At 54.0% G+C, this 19,221-nt stretch overlaps 6 protein-coding genes across 6 annotated transcripts; 3 read left to right on the top strand and 3 right to left on the bottom strand.

Moving 5' to 3' along the window:
- The first annotated feature begins 187 nt into the window (after positions 1-187).
- On the top strand, positions 188-3,019 carry N656DRAFT_776494 (Creatinase/aminopeptidase). The gene is made up of 6 exons (XM_064814645.1): positions 188-595; positions 677-810; positions 900-1,026; positions 1,080-1,464; positions 1,548-2,338; positions 2,493-3,019. The coding sequence occupies exons 1-6, from the start codon at positions 549-551 to the stop codon at positions 2,698-2,700; spliced, it is 1,692 nt and encodes a 563-aa protein (XP_064672944.1). The 5' UTR covers positions 188-548; the 3' UTR covers positions 2,701-3,019.
- Positions 3,020-4,318: 1,299 nt separating this feature from the next.
- N656DRAFT_684182 (Tautomerase/MIF) lies at positions 4,319-5,314 on the top strand (the record flags this gene model as incomplete). The annotated part of the gene is made up of 3 exons (XM_064810605.1): positions 4,319-4,465; positions 4,537-4,959; positions 5,078-5,314. Coding segments are annotated over 3 exons (807 nt in total), but the record flags the coding sequence as incomplete, so codon positions are not given.
- Positions 5,315-7,945: 2,631 nt separating this feature from the next.
- N656DRAFT_776488 (uncharacterized protein) lies at positions 7,946-9,295 on the top strand. Its single transcript, XM_064814644.1, has one exon. The coding sequence runs from the start codon at positions 7,953-7,955 to the stop codon at positions 8,928-8,930; it is 978 nt and encodes a 325-aa protein (XP_064672942.1). The 5' UTR covers positions 7,946-7,952; the 3' UTR covers positions 8,931-9,295.
- Positions 9,296-12,684: 3,389 nt separating this feature from the next.
- Positions 12,685-13,273, bottom strand: N656DRAFT_498971 (uncharacterized protein). The gene has a single exon (XM_064809844.1). The coding sequence runs from the start codon at positions 13,064-13,066 to the stop codon at positions 12,737-12,739; it is 330 nt and encodes a 109-aa protein (XP_064672941.1). The 5' UTR covers positions 13,067-13,273; the 3' UTR covers positions 12,685-12,736.
- A 207-nt stretch (positions 13,274-13,480) lies between these two features.
- On the bottom strand, positions 13,481-14,524 carry N656DRAFT_703712 (uncharacterized protein; the record flags this gene model as incomplete). Its single annotated transcript, XM_064811116.1, has 1 exon — positions 13,481-14,524. One exon carries the CDS (start codon positions 14,522-14,524, stop codon positions 13,481-13,483), a length of 1,044 nt encoding a protein of 347 aa, XP_064672940.1.
- Positions 14,525-15,573: 1,049 nt separating this feature from the next.
- N656DRAFT_499189 (uncharacterized protein) lies at positions 15,574-16,686 on the bottom strand. Its single transcript, XM_064809845.1, has 2 exons — positions 16,177-16,686; positions 15,574-16,119 (listed from the first exon to the last, which is right to left on the bottom strand). Exons 1-2 carry the CDS (start codon positions 16,359-16,361, stop codon positions 15,750-15,752), a joined length of 555 nt encoding a protein of 184 aa, XP_064672939.1. The 5' UTR covers positions 16,362-16,686; the 3' UTR covers positions 15,574-15,749.
- Positions 16,687-19,221: the final 2,535 nt, after the last annotated feature.

The raw sequence follows: 19,221 nt of genomic DNA, 5'->3' as shown, positions 1-19,221 counted from the left end.
CTGATTACAGACAGTACCGTATGTACAGTACAGTACAGTACCTACGAAACCTCCATGAAGCTAAGGTAAAGTACCTAGGTACGGCCGTATAGTACTTGGTACAGTTCTGCGTATGCGAAAACGGCTATCAGAGCGGCTTTTGATAGCGCCTTTCCTAGAATACCGCGCCTTGTTAGTGGCACCGAGAATTAGGTAGTCCTCACCCGACGAAGACCCTAAGGTTCCAGTTTCCAACCGTCACGGACGACCAAATCGAGGCTAACAGAGGCCGAGGGAAAGTCTACATACTCAGTCCCAGTATAATAAGATCAATGCATCGCCCAATGCATGGCCCCTTTTCTAGCAAAATCCTTACTGTCTCGTCGTCCTCGTAGCAGCTGAGAAATAAGAGGCGGGGTTGTAGTCTTGTTGTCTCATGCTAACAAGAGTACAAGACAATCAAAGCCGTGATCACTCAATCCGCCGAGACTCCAACTGCTTGGAGCCCCTACAGGTCGACAACGCCAATTGCTCGCAGGACTGACCACATAGTCAATCAGCCGCAAAACATGGATGTTGATCACGACTTGGTATTAGTCGACGAGTTCGATGCTCTGTGGGTCAATTCTCTTTTCAGCGCACGAGGACATTTCTCTTGAAAGACAAGCGGCAGCTTATCCACAGCTGATTCGTGCAGGTCCATTGAGCTCAAGGTTGCTTCTCGCCAACCACCAACAGCTTCAAGGCTACCGCCGGCAGAAAAGGAGAAACTTAGGATCAAGGAGCAGCTTAACCATGGCTGGCTGCACGAGAATCTGGGAAAATATCCAGGTACGAATCTAGTCCTACCATTACTCACCTCACCTTTCTGTCACTTCCATGCAACCGTGTCTGAACTCGGACGCTGACCTTGTCCATAGCGAAACAACATGCAAAGAAGGTGGCGCGAGAACTGGGTGTGGACAGCGGGCTGATCTACCTTTCCGGTCAGCATGAGCTGCTCTATGAGGACTCGGATATGGGCCCCGAGTTTCACCAGCGAAGATAGTGGGTTGCTGCGATTGCTCTGTGTGGAAAAACCATTTCTGACACCGCTTCAGCTTCTTCTACATCACGGGGGCGGATTTCCCCGGGTGCGCCGTTACGTACGATATTCAGCGCGATCATCTGATCCTGTGGATTCCGTACATCGAGCCCAGAAAGGCCCTTTACTACGGAACGGCGCCGTCCGCCGAGGAATTCAAGGCCGCCTCGGACGTCGACGACGTGTGTCACATCGCCGGCCTCCAACGGTTCCTGCGTTCCACCCTCAGTCCAGGCAGCACGCTGTATATCCTGCACCCGGACCAAGCGCCCAACCTGGGCTGTGCCCAAGGGCCTACTCCTCGCATCGACTCGGTCAGCCTAGCCCCAGCCATGGCCAGCGCGCGAGTCATCAAGACCGACTACGAGATCGCCATGATACGCCGCGCAAACGCCATCTCCGTAAGTTATCCCCCTCTCCTCTCCTATCTCCTTTCCGCTCTCTCCCCCCAGAAATAGCCAACCAACTCACCCGCCTGCCCTAGAGCGCCGCGCACAAACTAGTCCTCACCCGGCTCAAAAAACTCACCAACGAGTGCGAGCTCGACGCCCTCTTCCGGGGCTTCTGCATGTCGCGCGGGGCCAAGCACCAGGCGTACCCCGTGATCGCGGCCTCCGGGCCCGCGGCCGCGACGCTGCACTACTTTGCCAACGACCAGCCGCTCGCGGGCCGCCAGCTGGTCGTGCTTGACGCCGGGTGTGAGTGGAACTGCTACGCCAGCGACATCACGCGCACTTTCCCCGTCTCGGGCCGCTTCACCCCCGAGGCCGCTGCCGTCTACGCCGCCGTCGAGCGCATGCAGAATGCATGTATTGCGCGTGTCAGGCCGGGCGTGGCGTACCATGTTCTGCATCTTCATGCATGTGCTGTTGCGGTGGGTGAGTTGTTGAGGCTCAAGATTTTGCACAATGGCACGCCGTCGGAGATTTTCAAGACTGGTACCGTGGCTGCGTTCTTCCCGCATGGTCTGGGCCATCATGTCGGTCTGGAGGTGCACGATGTCTCTGGCAAGGAGAGGCTGCTGTTGGCTGAGCCGGCTGAGTGGGAGGAGCAGGCCGCGGATGTGTCAAATCTGAGCCCTTGGGATTGCAGCAGTAGTGCCAGATGGCGGCATCAACGGCATGCACGCACCCCGCGCGGCAAGCGGGAGTGGCTCAGCCCTGAGATGCTGGTGGCCATGTACCGCGAGGCAACCGGCCTCGTTGGAGGCGATACGGCGTCGAGTAAGGGGCAGAAGCTGGAAAAGGGCATGGTGGTCACTATTGAGCCGGGAATGTGAGCATGCTTTCTCCGCTTCTCTCTTCCCTTCCCCCCTCCTCCCTTGCCTTTCTCTTTCTCGCCTTCGCTTTTCGCTTTCCGCCTTCCACCACCCAAGCCCTTAGTTTCTCTCGTCGTTTGATAGAACCAGCAGGGTATTGACAACACACAGTTATTTCTGTCGGCCGTACATTCAGGCCTACTTCCTCGACAACCCGCAGCATGCCAAGTACATCAACACGGCGGAACTGGAAAAGTACTGGGACGTTGGAGGCGTTCGGATAGAAGACGACATTCTTGTTACCGAGGATGGCTATGAGAATCTTACGACGGCGCCCAAGGGGAAGGAGATGCTTGATATTATCAATGCGAGCGATTAGTCAAGGAGGGTGTTGATTTTGTTATCTAATTTCTATCCTGCGCCCCTATTTCTGGATGTCTCTTCATGTTCTGGGAAGTTGGGAATGCATTCCCACTTCATATTCCCAATGGTTTTGGAATAGCAACTACACCACATCTAAGGTTGCCCCTGCTTGCCGACCGAAGTCACACCTCCGCCCTTCCATCATTATCCGTCCCGTCTCGAGCGGCAGCTTATCGTGGCTCGTTTGCGGGAAATACCGAGCCGCCTTGTTGCCTATCCAGCGTATATGATATGATGAGTATCTACTCACATATAGGCACCTAGAAACATCTGCAGCGTTATCGACGCAAATTGCTGATTGGACCAATACTACGTGCAGCGCTACGTGGGACACGGCTCCTGGATTGCCTAGATCCCTGGTAATGCCACTTCTCTCGACAAACCCGGTTAAGAGGATACACATGAAAGAGCTAGCAGTGTGCCTTTCTAGCCTACGGGTGGGTATCTTCCTAGGTAGTTTAATCCCAGCCTCTCTCGTTCCGTCTCCGACCACTTCTCGGCCGTCATCACCTCGAAACAGTTCGCAACACAAGTAATGTAATGCTGCCCTGTAGTACAAGAAGCAAACTGACGGCTGCAGTGTCCCAATGTAGGTTTATCTGTCTCACAATGCGGCAAGTTTCCTCGGCCGCGCGTTCAACGTGCTGGTATGGGCGAGTCTCAGATACCCGGCTGCAAGTCGCTTTGCAAGCCGATGCAGTAGATGGCGTGCATCACCTTATCACGACGATGCGCCTTCACTTCTAGGTAAGGTAAGTATCTTGCGAGAGAGCACTCCGAGTCACCCGTCATCAAGCAGCCCATACAGGCAGGTGCTAATGCGCTTGGTTACCCAAGGTAAGGTAATAACCTTCTTCTGTTCCCTTTCCTCCGTTCCTGCCTTATCTTTTGTTCGCCCCTGTTGTTCGTGGAGACAGGGTTCATATCGTGCCTAATCGAGACGCAACTACCACGCTCGGTATTAAAGAAGGTGGAAGACGTCTCACAACATTAGCAAGTGCGGGTAGCTGCTCCTGACAGGTCTTGATTGTTTGCCGCGTCTCGGTAACGGCCTTTAAGGTACACCACCATCCACTCGAAGAGAGATCTGACACATCAGACTATACTCGTTCCACTCCTTTTCTCTTCCGAGCGGTTCAGCTGCTACTGGCGCATCAAGGCGTATCCTCTTTCGCCGTTCAAGCAACATATCTGGGAAACGTCCTCGCTGATACCAATAGATTTCTTTCCGCGGCAGAGGTTCGCCAAGTTCACAGCTCCTTAAGGCTTAGCAATCTTTATGACGACTCTACACAAAGCTGATCGTGAAATATTATCACTGCTCTAGAAACCTACCCGTTTGAAGATTTGACCACCGGGCCACAATGACTCGACCGGCGGCGTCGACGGTATCTGGCCAACGTTCACCAGCAACTTCTAGCAATGTGATCCGTTTCGCCAGCACCGAACTCCCCCTTGAAGAGAGGGAGACCCAGACAGGAGGCGCCAGACCTTCACCACATCTTGCTATGGAAAGTCTCATTGCGCACGAGATGAGCCCTGCCGATTCCGATGGTTTTGTTTCCAGGTACAGCAAGGCACCCTCAAAGCCAAAACTAGCCAAGAAACGGAGCAACCTTGGCTTCTTTGAGGAAGCCTTCTTAGGAGACCAGAGCAGCTGGGCGAGGGAGAGGGTACATGGAGATGCAATTGTCATGGCCGAATTGAAGACAAATGTGATTGTGCGCACAGCTTGCCCGTCAAGGCCTCCTAGCGTACCCATCTGCGCTAACGGAAGTGTCACTATTTGCAGATCAGCGATGAATACACATTCATCACAGGACTTTCGTATCACCTCTCGGCACGATATCAGCGCCCAATCTCATCCATCGTCATCACGCTGCAACACGGGGCCTGCATGTTCTTTGCGGGTTCATTCGAAGCGGCCTATGTCATGTCAATTTTCGCGTTACCATCACAGCTTCTCCCTACCACGAACAAAAGAAACGCCGCCCTGATACAGGACTATATGCTAGAGGCTCTTGGGGTCAGGCCTGCGAGGGGATTTCTGAGATTTGTGCCAACCCAAGAGGAGCACTTGGCGTGCAATGGAAAGACGGCGGCAGGGGAAATCGAAGAGTTGGAGAAGGGTTCCCGTCATGAATCCCGCCAAGACAGGCGGGCGTCATCGCCGGTCAGCCATCAAGGGCATGATAAGACGGGTAGTGGGTCAAGAGTGATCTTTAAGGGGATGAGCAATAAAAGGATGCCGAGTGTCAAGGTAAGGACTCCTGTCTAAGGCGAAGGTATCTCCCTGGGTATCTCCAGTAGCCTAACGCACAAAGGAGCCGCAGGTATTTAACATACTTCGGCCACTGCCTGGCATAGGAATACCCACGCCCGATTTGACGCCGCCCGGGAGCGCGGGAGAGGGCTTATCCACGATGCCAGTGAGGCCGTCTTTTGGCCTGGGAACAGAAGGAGATCCTATGCAGGACGAGGACATGGAGACGTCCTTGCCCCAGCACCAAAATCAGACGCGTCAAAGAAAGAAGAGTTTTGTGGCCAGCATCTTCAGCCGGTCCGGCAATAAGTAGTAAGGGGCGGGTGAATACGACGAGGGACGAGGAGGCTGGGCCAGGGCTCCTTAAGGAGATTCTACAATTGTGTGTCGGGGTGAACTCCGTTCTCTCTTTTGCGTTTAGTTGATAGACAGGATTGAATTAGGGTTGGTTGCGGAGATAGAGTATCTAAGTCGTGGGGGAGGAATATGGAGGCAGTACATGGTCGCCGTCAGAATGCGTGGGTGAAGTGAAGTTGAGGAGTTCAGGGGGTTGATGCCAAGCGTTGCTCCCCCACAAGCCCCACACCATAGGGATGCCAGTTACTCCACTGCGGGGTTTCTTCGAATTTCGGAGCGGCACCTTTGGGCGTTTGCTTAGTCAGCGTCCTAGGTTTCAGCCTTTTCAGGTACGCCCCCGCTCGGTGAAGCTCACCTGAGTTTCCACCGGTCTGAGATAGCGAGCAACCAGGCAAGCCACGCAGAGGGGGCTTGCGGTCGTTATCATCAAAATGATAGAGATTGCTAGACATGGGTTTGTCCTTCTATAGACTTTACCTGTCCGGTCAATCAAAGCCAGCAACCGACGCACCGGCCCTCAACTACGCAAAATTCCATATTTTTCTCCATCCAGGCTGACGACGAAGCGTTTCCTGCGGGGAGCATTGGCTCGGACTAGAACCGGCTCGCTACCGGTCTTCAACACCGGTTTTCTCGTTACACGTCGTTCCATCTCATTGCACGCACCCAGCAACGGAGTACATAGTGAGACGATTAAACGATCATCAAAGTAGTCCGATACGGGTTTTTCCTTCTTATTATTTAGGCAGCTCTCTTATCAGGGGAATTCCATACACACCGAGCGTGAGTCAATCGGATCTCCCAACCTCGCTATCTCTCATCAATGATCCATCTCGATCAATCCTCTGTTAACCCGAGGTTTGCTAATGCCGAGGACCTCCTTCTCATTCGCCAGGCTTTTGGTTACTTGCCCACCGAGCGATATCAGCCCCCTGTCATTCTCGGAGGACTGGCCCAAGGCCTTGTTTGACACCGGCCTCCACGCCTCTCTCTCCTCCTGTATGGAGGAAATCGCTTCCTGCCAGTTAGTGTAGAGCTGCTGATTGGGAGTTTGGTCAACTGCGGGTAGAATATACGGCCGCGGCCGTTGCACGGGCATGGAGGTCAGTGTGAGCTAGACTTTGCTTCTTTGCTTCCTTCGCTTTCACTTTCACTTTTCGCTCTTCGCCCTCGACTTTTCTTTCCTCTTCACTTCTCTTCGTTTCTGTTGCCTGTTCACAAACATGGTTCGTCCCGGATCTCACCCCTGCAAGCGAGGGGCTTTGAGTCTCACGATCCTGGTGATATCGCAGCACCCGAGTTACACGCAAAGCCGTTTTCTGGGAGGTGCCGTTGGAAATCCCGTTGTTCGGGTGCGCTATCCGGGTCTCTGAGCTTCCTTTCTCCGACTAGCCTCGGGCGCGCTATGAACCCATCATAATATTCTTGCCTGGGGAAGCGGGCGTGACAGGTTGATTTGGGCACATTCACCGCATCATCGAATCGACCAACTGTCACGCCTGCTCAGCCAGCCGCATGACCAACAATGCCCTTTTACTTGTTGCGGTGTGGATGACAGAGGAGTACGGGTTCTCCTAGCCTTCTTCTTTTTATTCATGCTTCTTGATTTTGGTCCATTTTTCATTTTTCCTGTGGGCGCGCTCCGTGGTTGAGTGACCTTGCCCTCGCTTTGGTTGGCCATGCTGAGCCACCTGCAATTCGCCGTACTACCATAAGACTCTAGGCGGTTCTGCCGGCTCCTCTTATATACCTGTCCCCTTTACCGCAACTTCCGTTCCCGCCGCCTCCCGTTTCACATCGTCCTGCTTGTAGTCGAGGACAAAATGAGAGAAGAGAATGGGGGAAGAAACAGAGACCTGGCAGCCCTCGATGCTGCCGTGTCTTTCTGATCGGCAGGAACCAGGTGCTCGCTATCTTGTAGCAGCTGCTCTGAATCTCTCTCTCACATGCGAGCGTCCTCCTCAAGTGGCGAGCTTCTTCCAACTTCCCGCTATATTTGCCCACGCTCTCCCAGACTGCAAACGAAAGAACGCAGCACGAAAGGTTCACTGCTTCCGTCATGCAAGAGCGGTTGAGGTGTTGAGACAGAGTAGGAACTCTGTCATCACAACATCCGGGGGAAGGGGGCTTTTCTAGGACACTACTTGCACCATGTCTGCAACTTCTGTGGGCGACAGCGATTCTCATGCTGAGACAACCAGCGGGCCTTCACGTCCTCGCACAGTCCGATTTATCAGTCCAGCAGCGCTAAATCTTCATCGTGTTTACGAACAGAACCGGCAACGACTCCAAAAGCACGATGGCGCCAAAGTGCCAGACGCGATTGCCCCCCAAACGAAGGGAAAACCGAGACTCCTCCTGATGGGACAAAGGAGGTGAGGGTATGACAGGCCTCTTGTTGGGGTGCCTTACTAACCAGCGTGATAGGAGCGGAAAGTCATCCATCTCCAGCGTCGTTTTCCACAAGCTGCCAGCGAGCGAGACGCTATTCCTCGAGTCGACTGCACGCATTCAGAAGGATAGTTTGAAGTATGTCATGCGGTGTCCTGACGATTGCCAGTACCTGCTGACATGCATTCAGCTCGTTCATGGAGTTTCAGGTTTGGGATTTTCCCGGGCAGATCGACATCTTCGACAACCCCAACTTTACCTTTGACATGGACGCCATCTTTGGCGAAATCGGCGCCCTGATATGGGTAATTGACGCGCAAGACGATTATCTGGAGGCCGTCGCACGTCTGAACACGACTATCCTCCACCTCCAGCGCAGCTACCCGCACATCAACATTGAGGTTTTCATTCACAAGGTGGACGGGCTGAGCGACGACTACAGGTTAGACATCCAGCGCGACGTGACGATCCGCATCCAGGATGAGCTCTCGGACCAGGGCATCGAGAACGCGCCCGTCAACTTTCACCTGACCAGCATCTACAACCACAGCATCTTTGAGGCCTTTAGTAAAGTGATCCAAAAGCTGATCCCGCGGCTGGGCCAGCTTGAGGCCATGCTCACCAACCTGTGCCGCACCTGCCGGTTCGAAAAAGCCTACCTGTTTGACGTCAACACCAAGATCTACATCGCCACCGACAGCACGCCCGCCGACATGGCCAGCTACGAGATTTGCTCCGACTACGTCGACGTCATTATTGACTTTACCGAGGTCTACGGCAGCTGGCCGCGCTCGCAGCAATGGCGCGATCGCCTCGAGGCAGAGCCCTGGTGCCAGCCCCTCGAGGACCAGGTCGCCTGCGAGTGGGCCGAGAGCGGCATGGTCCTTGCCGACGCCCGCCGCCCCATCATGCTCCGCGAGGTCGACCGCTTTTTGGCGCTCGTCGCCATCATGAAGGAGGGCAGCTACGACAAGATGCCCCAGATCAACATGAATGTTGATGTTGTTGTCAAGGGCCTGACCGAGTTCTTTGAGATTACCAAGCCCAAGGAGGCTGTGGTAGGTGCGGGCGTTGTTGGTGCTGGCGGTGGTGCTGGTACTAGCGGTGCCGGTCCCGGCAATGGTGCGACCACCGGGGCGGGTAGGATGGTTACTCCGGGAGTGGTTCAAGGGTGATGTGCAAAAAGGGGGCGGAGGGAGAGTTGTGGGCAACTCTGTGCTCCCGAGTCCATCCTAGTTCACCGGTACTGACACGGCTGGGTTTGTGAAGAAGGAGAAGAAGACGCTCTTCTTTTCATGGGTGCGGCGAGATAGTCTACTAGTAGTACGAGTAGTAACCAGTAGACAAAAGGATCTTAGCCTATGCTCGGTCATAGTACTCTGTATACAGACAGAATGAAGGTCTTCTTTCTGCGCTTGATAGAGCTAACTGTACAGACTTCTTAATATCCGTCATTGGAATAATGCCCTGTGCTGGCAGGGCTGACTGAGGGACCAGGCAAAAGACATCCTAGTAAACTTAGTATGGCTAATACATATGAGGATACAAGATGCATCAGGCGCTCCAGGGGCAGGTTGTGTATCACTTCACATAGCGGCACTACTCAGGGGAACGGTAGCAGCAATTACCTGAGGTAGTTCTTGATATGCACCTCAGAATTTAGGCGTAAGGCTGAGTAGATGTAGGGTACCAACTGACGTTAGCGCCCGACTGGTAAGCAGAGAACAAATGTCGGCTTGACGGGGCCATCCGGGCAGCTCGGAAGCTAAACGCTAGGCCATGGATCTTGCCCGAAGGATCGAGGAAGTATGCAGGGTAAACATTGCATGGTGAGCTTGCGATGTTTTCTCCTGAAGGAAAATATGGAGTACGAAGTATCGCGGAGGGATCGGGCTGTGCCGTAAGAAGACGGTGCGGGACAGGAGAGGTGAACATCCCTGCCGCGCCGTTCTCCGAACCACAGCATCGAGTATTTTCCCCATAAGGGGCATCGGTGACGGGGTCAAAGCGAGCGGAGGAATGGTGGGCGGGCGACTTTGAGGTTACACTAGATCCTGGCCGGCATTCCATTCAGGGGATCAAACCACTCGGTACATACATAACGTATTGTATATACATTATACGGATACATCTGAAAAACATGCGGGCTTGCGGCGCTCTTTGCCCGATCCCCAGTGCTGAGAATACTACCTGACAACATAAGCCCACAACACAATAAGGCCAACATGCTCTCACCTACGGCTAGTATGCCGCGGAAAGAAGTACTGTATGTACGTATAGGGGCCCAGGGACCATCGCACCAGTCAGCGGCTTCGCCCAGCCCGTCAATCCTTGAGCGGCTGCATCCGTTTCTTCACAACCATGACCGTCTGCCTTGTGTAACACTTCTGGAAAGGCGCTCATGTATCACACACAGGACGGCTATACCGTCGGGGCAGAAACAACAGTCACATGAAAAAAGGCTATGGAATTGCCGATCAGGATGTGCCTCCCAACGACAGCAATTACATACGAGCAAACAGAGGTGCCGCCCGTCCTACGCTAAGACTTGAAAAGCCTGGTTCGGTGGCCCAACTGCAGAAACCTCTGTTATGTGAGGGCGGTGTTGGTGAATGGTGACTGTTCACCTACCCTAAGTCATTGAATCCTTACATATGCCGTATGGTGTGCCTGCGCCCAAGGAGGGGGGAGGGGGGCGAAGCAAAGCGACATGCATACTGCGCAAAGTTCAAGACGGAGTAGATCTCTGAACGGGGTTTGTTGGTCGTTCCTTCCGCTGGACAATGTAAACTAAAGTGATTGATATTGGATCATCGGTAATCTTGTTGTTTGGGTGAAGATCGGATGGTTTGTTGGAAGGAGCAAACAATTTATCTTCCCATCTCCTTTTATATAGGTGGTTGTATATCCGGGTTAGGGTTGCCAGTCCAGTATGTAAAATACAGCAATTACATACGTTACCTAGGTCCTGTAATTTGCCTTGGCTGGGGGACCGCCCGCCCGGCAACAGCCGCTCCATCCATCCCATGATTTCCCACCTCATCTTGCACAGCCGTAATCCAGCCAATGCCCTGCCCGAGCCTTCGTCAAGCCCACCTCCGACGCTGTACTCCCTGAACCTGCACGCACGGGGCTCAGAACAAGAGGTCTAACGTATGGCAAAAGCATTCCTAGGACAGATTGTGTTCCTTAACCCTCGTTTCAACTACCTAAGTAAGTGACTTTCCCGCTGACCCCGACTGTATGGAACCACTCGGAGCCACAAGTACTGTATGTACAAGTACAATACATACACCCGCTTCTCGGTGGTGTGTACAGTACAGTCACCCACCCCGGCCACCCTTCCCGCCCCGGCACGCTGGACCGGTATGGCAGAACCAGCCTCTTTGACACCTGAACATGCCCGACCTTTCTTGTGCCGTGCCGCAGGACCGAGAGGAAAAAATAGACGAGAAAGAAAGGAAAGCAGAAACCTGGAAGATGGGTGTCGCGCTTACCATTATACCGCTATGTGCAGCCTGGCTCCCATTCCACACATGTGATATTAACCCCACCTTCCTTCAACGTGCAACAGCAACCTCCTTGATCTGATTATTGCAGCATACTATAACCAACCTTGATTTACCACATTGATCTTTTCAAGATGATCAGTGTTGCATGAGGAAACGTTACATAGAAATTTTGTTTGCTTGCTTGAGCAAGTAAGCAACGGCTAAAATCCCACTGCAACCGTCACATCCTTCGGCAATCAGGACAGGTTTGCCTTTCTCATTTTTTTTTCTGCAGTTCTTTGCATTAACTACTAGTAAGTTGGAGAGTAGAGTAAGACTACTATCAGAAACTATACTCGACAAACTAACAAAAGACACTGCCTGCGAGTGTGTGATATGCATTGTTGTGATCCAGCCGCCATCCAGGGCGGAACACCTTTCTCTTCCTATCACCCCCTGCCAGTTCAGTCCAGCATCCCATACCTGACAAGCCCAAACGGCTCGTGAAACTTTATCCTTTGATCCGTAGACAGGGCAGTAAGGAGCACAGCTCCTTCAACCTGCCTCATGATCGAAAGAAACAAGCCGAGAACCGCTGGACCAAGCCGGTTTCGTTCCTTTTGCGCTTTCCCATATTCTTTCCGTGTCATCGTAGATGTCAACGGAACGGGAGAAGCGACAGTGAAACATGCGGTGGAATGACCCGCGCTTCCTCTCCGTTCACCTTCCTTCTTGACCCCGCTTCTTTGAGGGTTCCCAAGCTTGTTTCGCCGATTGTCTAGATATCCGCCTCCTGGTTCTCGGAAGCCCGGAAGACCTTGACCTGACCTACGAATCATGCAGCCTCTAAGCTCCGAACGCCACATGCAAAACCGATGCCATCCTGCCTAGAAGATGGCGTCAAGGGGTTGAGCAGGCAATGTCGGAGTCGTGGTGCTTGCCGTAGCAGTAATCTCGTTCCGAGTCTCCCTTCCCAAAACGCGGTCACCGAACATCGGACGCAAAGGCCCCTTTGAGTCCTTTCCCCTACCACCTCCCAAGCCAGCCAAGCCAGCCAAGCCCAGGAAGCAGCCAGCCACCTTGCTCTTGTCGACAACCAGTGTCTGCCTCCGACAAGCAAGGCCATATCCCAGCTATGTCGCAAGCTCCCGAAAGCCTAGATGGATATGTATCGTTTTGTAAATCGGCCTTTTCGTCGCAACGAGGAGAAGACATCGCATTCGTCCGCATCCCAAATGAGGATCCAGTCCCAGAAAAGGCGGGTAGTCATGCAGTGTCTCTTCGTCCCGAAAAATTAACCTCACAGCACGCGATGTGCTTGTACCGCATCCGCCCCTTTCATTCCCTCGGCCAACTGGTTGCTGTTCGTCACCCAACATCAAGCTGAGCCAACAACACAAACCCGTCCCTCGTTGTCAGAAGAGGTTGGGGAAGGAGCCGTAAGCCGGGCAGAAAAGGAAGGGGTATATCCGTCGTAAAGGCCGTAAACATTATCCATGAGACAAGATGGTAAGGGAAATAAAGAAGGTGAAGGGAGGAAGATATGAGGAAGGCACGCTGGTAGGGGGTTTAAAATGTCTTGAGACCAGCCAGCCTCCTGTGCCGTGTGCCATCCTACCAGGCCCCGAATAACCAAAAGGAAAGGGGAGAAAAATATAGGTCAAAGAAAATAGAAAGTGCTGCTCGGTCTCTGCCGAGGTTTGGGGGGGGTTTGCATTGCTGCGTCTCCTCTTAAGCCAAAAAAACAAACAGAACCCGCCCGTAACCGCCCTCCATGCTGTGAAATGCATATCAATATATCCGCCCCAGGATCCGGCCATTAAGAGGGTGTCGAAATAGGAAATGAAGAGGCTGTGACCGAGCTCGCGGCTATAGCAGTGGTATCCCGAAAATCAAAAGCGCAAAAAGAGGTAAAAAACCGACAATCGCTCGCTGATCCTTGACAACCGATAGAAAACCAACCCGGATATATGCATCGAAAATGAGGTATGCGGATGATTCAAGAGTCGCTCCAAGCCCATGCAAGGTCAAAGAAACATCCCAATGCCCTTTAGCGTACGTGGTTGACGTCCGTGTGACGGGGTGACCTATGCTCTACCGCCGCGCTTCATACCGGCCCGGTGAACTTACGGCTGCCAGTTTCGTGACTAGCAGCGTTGGTCTTGGGCCCGCGCGCTTCTTCATGGAGCGGTCGTCACGACTGGGTAGCTGGTTCCGGAGCCGGGTGGTGATTGTCACATGGTGGGCGTGTACTCCTGATACCGGTCCCAACTGCCGAACGAATTATATCCCACGCTGACACCGCATTGAGGCGCGAGCATGCTCGGCAAAGGAAGGTGCGGAATGGGAGCCGTCACAACTGGTGAGCTGTAAAACAGCCCGGCAGACGAATACGGCTGGCTGAAGGCGGGCGGAGGAGACGGTAATTGGACGTCGCTCATGCCAATGGTAGCCCAGATTGACGCGCTTGTATCGGCAGAGGTCGAAGCCACGTTCGAGGTAACGTTTGTGCTCGACGGCAAAATCTTCCACGATTCGACGGGCGCGGGCATCGACGACGTTGTTGGTGGTTGGGACCATATCGCAGCGCCGGCGGGCGAGCTGGGCAGGAGTGGCGGCTGGCGGACGACGTCGACAATCCTTTGTGGCGGAGGAAGCAGGGGCTTGAGCAGACCCATGATGCTGTTCTTCACTTCCTCGCTCTTCCCTCCGAGCAGCTCCCCCGCGCCATCCTCCTCGAGCCCCTCGAGGGCTGATACGTGGGTCCGGAAGACGAACTTGTTGATGGCTTGCACAAAATCCTCATGCAGCTTCTTGCACTGCTGCTCCTTCTCGGACCAGTCGTACGTGTTGGCATTGGCATTGACACAATGGATGTCTTTGTGATACTCGATCAGCGTCTCGATCGTCTCGGGCATCAGCTTGTAGGCCACCTCATTCCGGAGCACCATGTCGACATGGACGATGTAGGCCTCGAGGTGGATGAGCTGATAGTTAAATATGGCCTCGATGAGCGGGTTGGAGTCTTTCCTCAACTCGGACTCGGGGGCCTTGGGCAGCATCAGCGACGCCAGAGTCCAGATGGCATGTGGTGACGACAAGGTTTCGGTCAGACATCTCTGGTGTTGGGGCACGCTGTTGAGCGGACGCTTGATCTTGTTGATGCGTTTGAGAGTTTGTGTCAGCCATGGCTCGACCTTGGAACCCAACACGACGTTCACCGAGGAGGCCCGGGGAGCGAAAGCGGCGGCCGAAGCTGGTAATAGTTGGGGCGGCATTATGGGATATGAGCGGCGGCGCTTGGGGAATGACTGCTAACGGGCCGGGAGACGAATAGTGAATAAGAAACAAGATGAAGAAGGTGACAAGGTGACAAGGTGACGGAACCGCCCTAGCGTCGGACACCAGCAACCGCAAATGAGAAGAAGAGAAAGGCGGGGGAGAGGACCTCGGGAGGAAGGCGAGGAAGAAGAAGGAGGGTGAGAGACTCGTATTATTAGACTGAGAGGGAGGTCTTGTGGGGTGTTATAGGGAGTTGGGGTTGGGCGGGTCAATCCCGAGCTCGGTAAGTGCCTTAGGTAGGTAGGTTGTAGGTAGGGGTAGCGTACCGCCGTTAAGGTACTTTTTCTGCTTCCCGGGGAAATGCTTATCTTGGCCGGGCATGCTTTATTAGTGTTCATACCTGTTCAGGAGGCGACCGGTGCTGCCTATGTATATTAGAGTAGTGGACATGTATACACGACTGTTCATAGGCCGTGGGACAGTGGGCAGTTGAGATGGATGGCCAGATGGCGGGAATGCCCGGGCGACCCGCCCTGCAGCGAGGTGCCTCTGAGATACCTGCATCGCTCTCTCCTTCTCTTCCACAGTCTATGCAAGACGGGGAAGGCCGTTCCTTCGGTGGAAGGCAAAGGCTGCGATTGCAGAAGCAGCGACCACCTAGTGGGTGCATTCCTACACGTACTTCCCACCGCCTCCAGCTTGTCAAGAGTCGCTGCTCGGGTTCCGGCGGCCTGGCGTCTGCACTGCGTCTGCATATCCGCCTGCGCCTGCCGGAAGATTTCTGATCAGCCAGCAGTCACCACCACCCTAAGCCTTTAACTGGGACAACCACCAATAGAAGCGACTGTTCGTTTCGTCCCCGCCCAAACTCTTGATGGTCGCGCTTGGGTACGGAGGAGGGAGTACCTGTGTACCTGGTTAGGCTTTACACCCATGCTCTCAATTCGATCCCTTACCCAGGACAGAGAACATGGAAAACAGGTTGGAAAAAGAAACTAGAAGCAACAACAAGCGCCCCCCTGGCGTTGCGCGGCATATCGCCGCCAACGCTAACGAAGCAGGCAAAGGCCGATGGGAGGTAGCTGGACCTTGGTGGTGGGCTGTGCAGCAAATTTGCTTGTCTGCACAATGCTGAATGACAAAATTCCCGACGGTCATCAGGCGAATGGGCTGGTCGGCCTGGATCGGTCGCATGCGACCGTAGCTGAAAGCTGCATGTGGTCAGTGCAACGCCACCAGCCCATCAGTACGTATTGTACCGTAACTCCATCGCCAAGCCAGGCAACCAGCCCCCGCTGAGACTCGCCCCACCAGCCCACACCCAAACCTTGCTTGATCTGGCAGTCTTGCGACGACAGTTTGTGGCTGCCGATCTGTGGCCACAGCTCTTGTGGCCGAGGACCCCCTACGGCAATCGATAACGAAGGCGCAATGACTCGTGTTCTTCAACGCATTTTCAAAACACCAACGAATCGCGGCGGCACGTTTTCTCGTGTTCGCTTTTCCTGTTGCCGAGATAGGCATGACGCGTCTCGGATGGGCAGAGGAGCGCGTGAGTATCACAGCGCAGTGATGAGCGCAAAAAAAGGACCTACTGCTTGCATGAGCCGTGTGTGCCGTGAAAGTGAGGAGTCATGTTAGCTCCCACGTAGAACCGCCACCGCCCAGCAAGATTATTACTGGCTTGTCCGGAGCCCTTCTCACGACTCTCCGACGTTCGGCTAACCCAGTCTCGAGAGAGCCTGGACTCCCGGCCCTGGAGAGGGCTCGCTCCTTTCGAAGAGCCTGCCCGTGACTGGGGAAGTGTTCTGAGCAAGACTGCCTCCTGCGCATTATGTACAGTACAGTACCCTCCTCATGCAGCAGCCCTCGTCTTGACCGTGTCCGGCCCCTCTTGTGAGTTGTGATAGCGATAAATTAAACTCTCACCGCACCAACCTCGACGAGGCAGCCCCATTCGTCTTCCGATGGTCCTCCGGAATGCGGCCGGCACTGCACTCCAGTGAGCGTATCGAGAGCAGGGCCGTGGAGCGCCACACTTGATATTCCTGACCCCCATTATTATGCACTCGTCGAAATTAACTTGCCGCATGATGAACACTCGACCGAACCCTGGCTGCAAGAGGCTCTCGCCTCGGACCCAGAGATAATCTATCTTGCAGTGGCTGTCAGCCATCCCGAGCCAGACGTTGCTGATGGAACCTGCAAGTTGCCAGAAGCGTTCGAGAATCAAGTTGAGTTCTAATGGGCCAAGCAAGCGGAAAGGCGTCATTCGTCCTACGAAATTGTGTCAAGCCATTAGCCCAGGGCCTTGTCGCAGTTTGCCAGTAGCATCTTCGCAGTCTGTCCGCTTAATGGATAGTCTGAGCATGAAGCCCAGATAGCGAAAATGGTGATTGACAGCCCTTTTCAGGCATGTATGATTATGGCTGGCTGCATGGTCGGAGATCCAGCCAACTCCAGCCAGTAGCCTCGTTCTGTGTCTACATGGAGTTATAGATGACTGCGTCTAGGAGACGCTTTCCATGACAGAGAACTTGAAACAGACAGAACAAGCGCGCTTCCAGGAGCGACCCTTCTTCCCTTCCCGTCTCACCCACCACTATGGCTCGTTCACCTGTTGGAGTCCCGATTCGGTAATCCGTGGGGTAAGAGACTTCTGGCCAGATGCTGGATCTACACCCATCGACTGGTCTCGAAGATTGTCGAGGTCGGGTATGTTTCCTGAAGGAGCGACCAGAGGGACAATGGGCCCCTTGGAATCCCCAACGGCGCGATTCAAGAGAGAGGGGGGAAAGGGCCAGCAAGCAACGCCAGCCTCTCATCAATCCCGTGTCATGGATGAGACGTCCTGCCATCCCATGCTAGCGCAGAAGGTGAGCAGAAGGTGTGTGAATTCGGACCCCTGTTTTGGAGCCTCATTGGCTGCCGGGCTGACGCCCTCTCGGCCTACATTTTGGAGAAAGACCGAGCCGGCTGGCTCTGATTGGCGAAAATGTTTGAAACCTGGATAATGTAAGATGCCGCTTTTGGGAAGTAAATGTCGAGGTCCAGAACGGGAGAGCATGTGCCAATGCCCTTCCCCGTGTCACAGTTCCCGGATTAGCAGTCGGCCCTGGCTGGCTTTGTGGCTTGCTGCAATTCCGGTGATGGTTCCTGTCTGGGATATCAAATATATTGTCGACAGATAGTGCAAAGAGAGGACGGCCGAGGCTAGTATGTTGCAACGTTGAAGAGTCTGTTGGATTACGACGCCAAAATTGAAAAGCCTGATGGGAAAGGCCAGGCACGGTTAAGCCGGCTGGCCGGCCGTTTGGGCTTGGCATTTCTATGGAGCCTGGACTTGCCTTGATTATCCGTGGGCACCCTGGAAGGCGAGGGAGATCTCCGTTTATTGACCGGGCTTCCATCACCAAACGATGTACTGTTCAGAACAAGAGTAGAAACTGGAGGAAGTGCTGCGCAGTGTAGTACAGCCGAATGGGTTTCATCGGAACTTTGCTCAACGCCTTTCCTGACTACGAATGATCAACTAGCAGACCCGATGTTCACGTAACAGGCTTTGACATGTTGTGGCTTGCGTGGCGGCTTGTCTACGCTACAGCATTATGTACTGTACACTATTCGCACCCCCGACGCCAAGGCCGGGCCCTCCAGGGGCAGGTGCTGGGGAGTAGTAAGGCGGGGGCTAAACGTTATCGCCTCACCCTTCAGTTACCGCTCAGCTCGGGGAAATTGTCGGGTACAAATCCGTAGATCCCATGACAACCGCCCTGGTCACGTACTTGACCTTGGGAAAATCCTGCCTTCCACAAAGAAGATCCCGTGACACTGCAAATCCAATCGCAATCCCAGGAGTGTCAAAAACCAGCCCTGGCACCTCTCTGCTTGACCTTGGTGTTCATTCGAGGACCCTGACGCCTTTGACGCGTTGCGTTTCTCGATCCCCGCGCGGGCCCCTCATTTCAGAGATACTGTATCCGTAGGTATCGAGTATGAAACTGCCCGTCAGGGATTTCAGAGTTACTGCTGAGCTACATATGCAGCCAGTCAAATGATCTCCTGACAGCTTGTCGCCCTCAACCTCAAGCCAGCAGACATGTCTGCATTGCTCCCGTCTGCCTATTAAGGTCAACTGACTATTGGGCGTCGCACCCGCACATGGACACGTTCCCGGTTACCTCATGCAAGAACTTCTGGCCGCGTTGCGCCCACGATTTGCGATGACTTCGTCCTCAGCCGGACAAGGGAAGGAAACGGGGTGCCGGGCAAGTTTCAGTCTCCATCTCTGGCTCTTTCAGGAGGGCTCTCCTTGTTTCCTCCCTCGGCATTCCGGGATCGGCAATGGCGATGCGATTGAAAGTTGGCATTTGCATGCACGCTGGCCTTGGCTGTTTCTTCACAGAAAATTTGGCAACGCTATGTGTAGAGGGACCATTTGTGGAGCAGAGTTTTGCCTCCCGGTGGACGAGGCCTTTTCGCGGGTGGATGACTCTTTCGAGATGAGTCTTAGATGTCCTCCATGTCTCGGGTGCTACCAATGGGACGGGTCGGTTGTTCGGAGCGCATCGCGCCTAGCCCGACACAGTTGACGTCACCGCTAAGGCTAAGAAAGCCAGGGGAAAAGAAACATCTGTCCTAGTCACAGTGTGTGCACTAGGGCCGACAAACGAAGCTGAAACCCGCAGTTTAC

The sequence above is a fragment of the Canariomyces notabilis genome, assembly GCF_033297395.1.
Source record: "Canariomyces notabilis strain CBS 508.74 unplaced genomic scaffold N656scaffold_4, whole genome shotgun sequence".
Taxonomy (NCBI): domain Eukaryota; kingdom Fungi; phylum Ascomycota; class Sordariomycetes; order Sordariales; family Chaetomiaceae; genus Canariomyces; species Canariomyces notabilis.
This window is presented reverse-complemented; position numbering and strand designations above follow the sequence as displayed.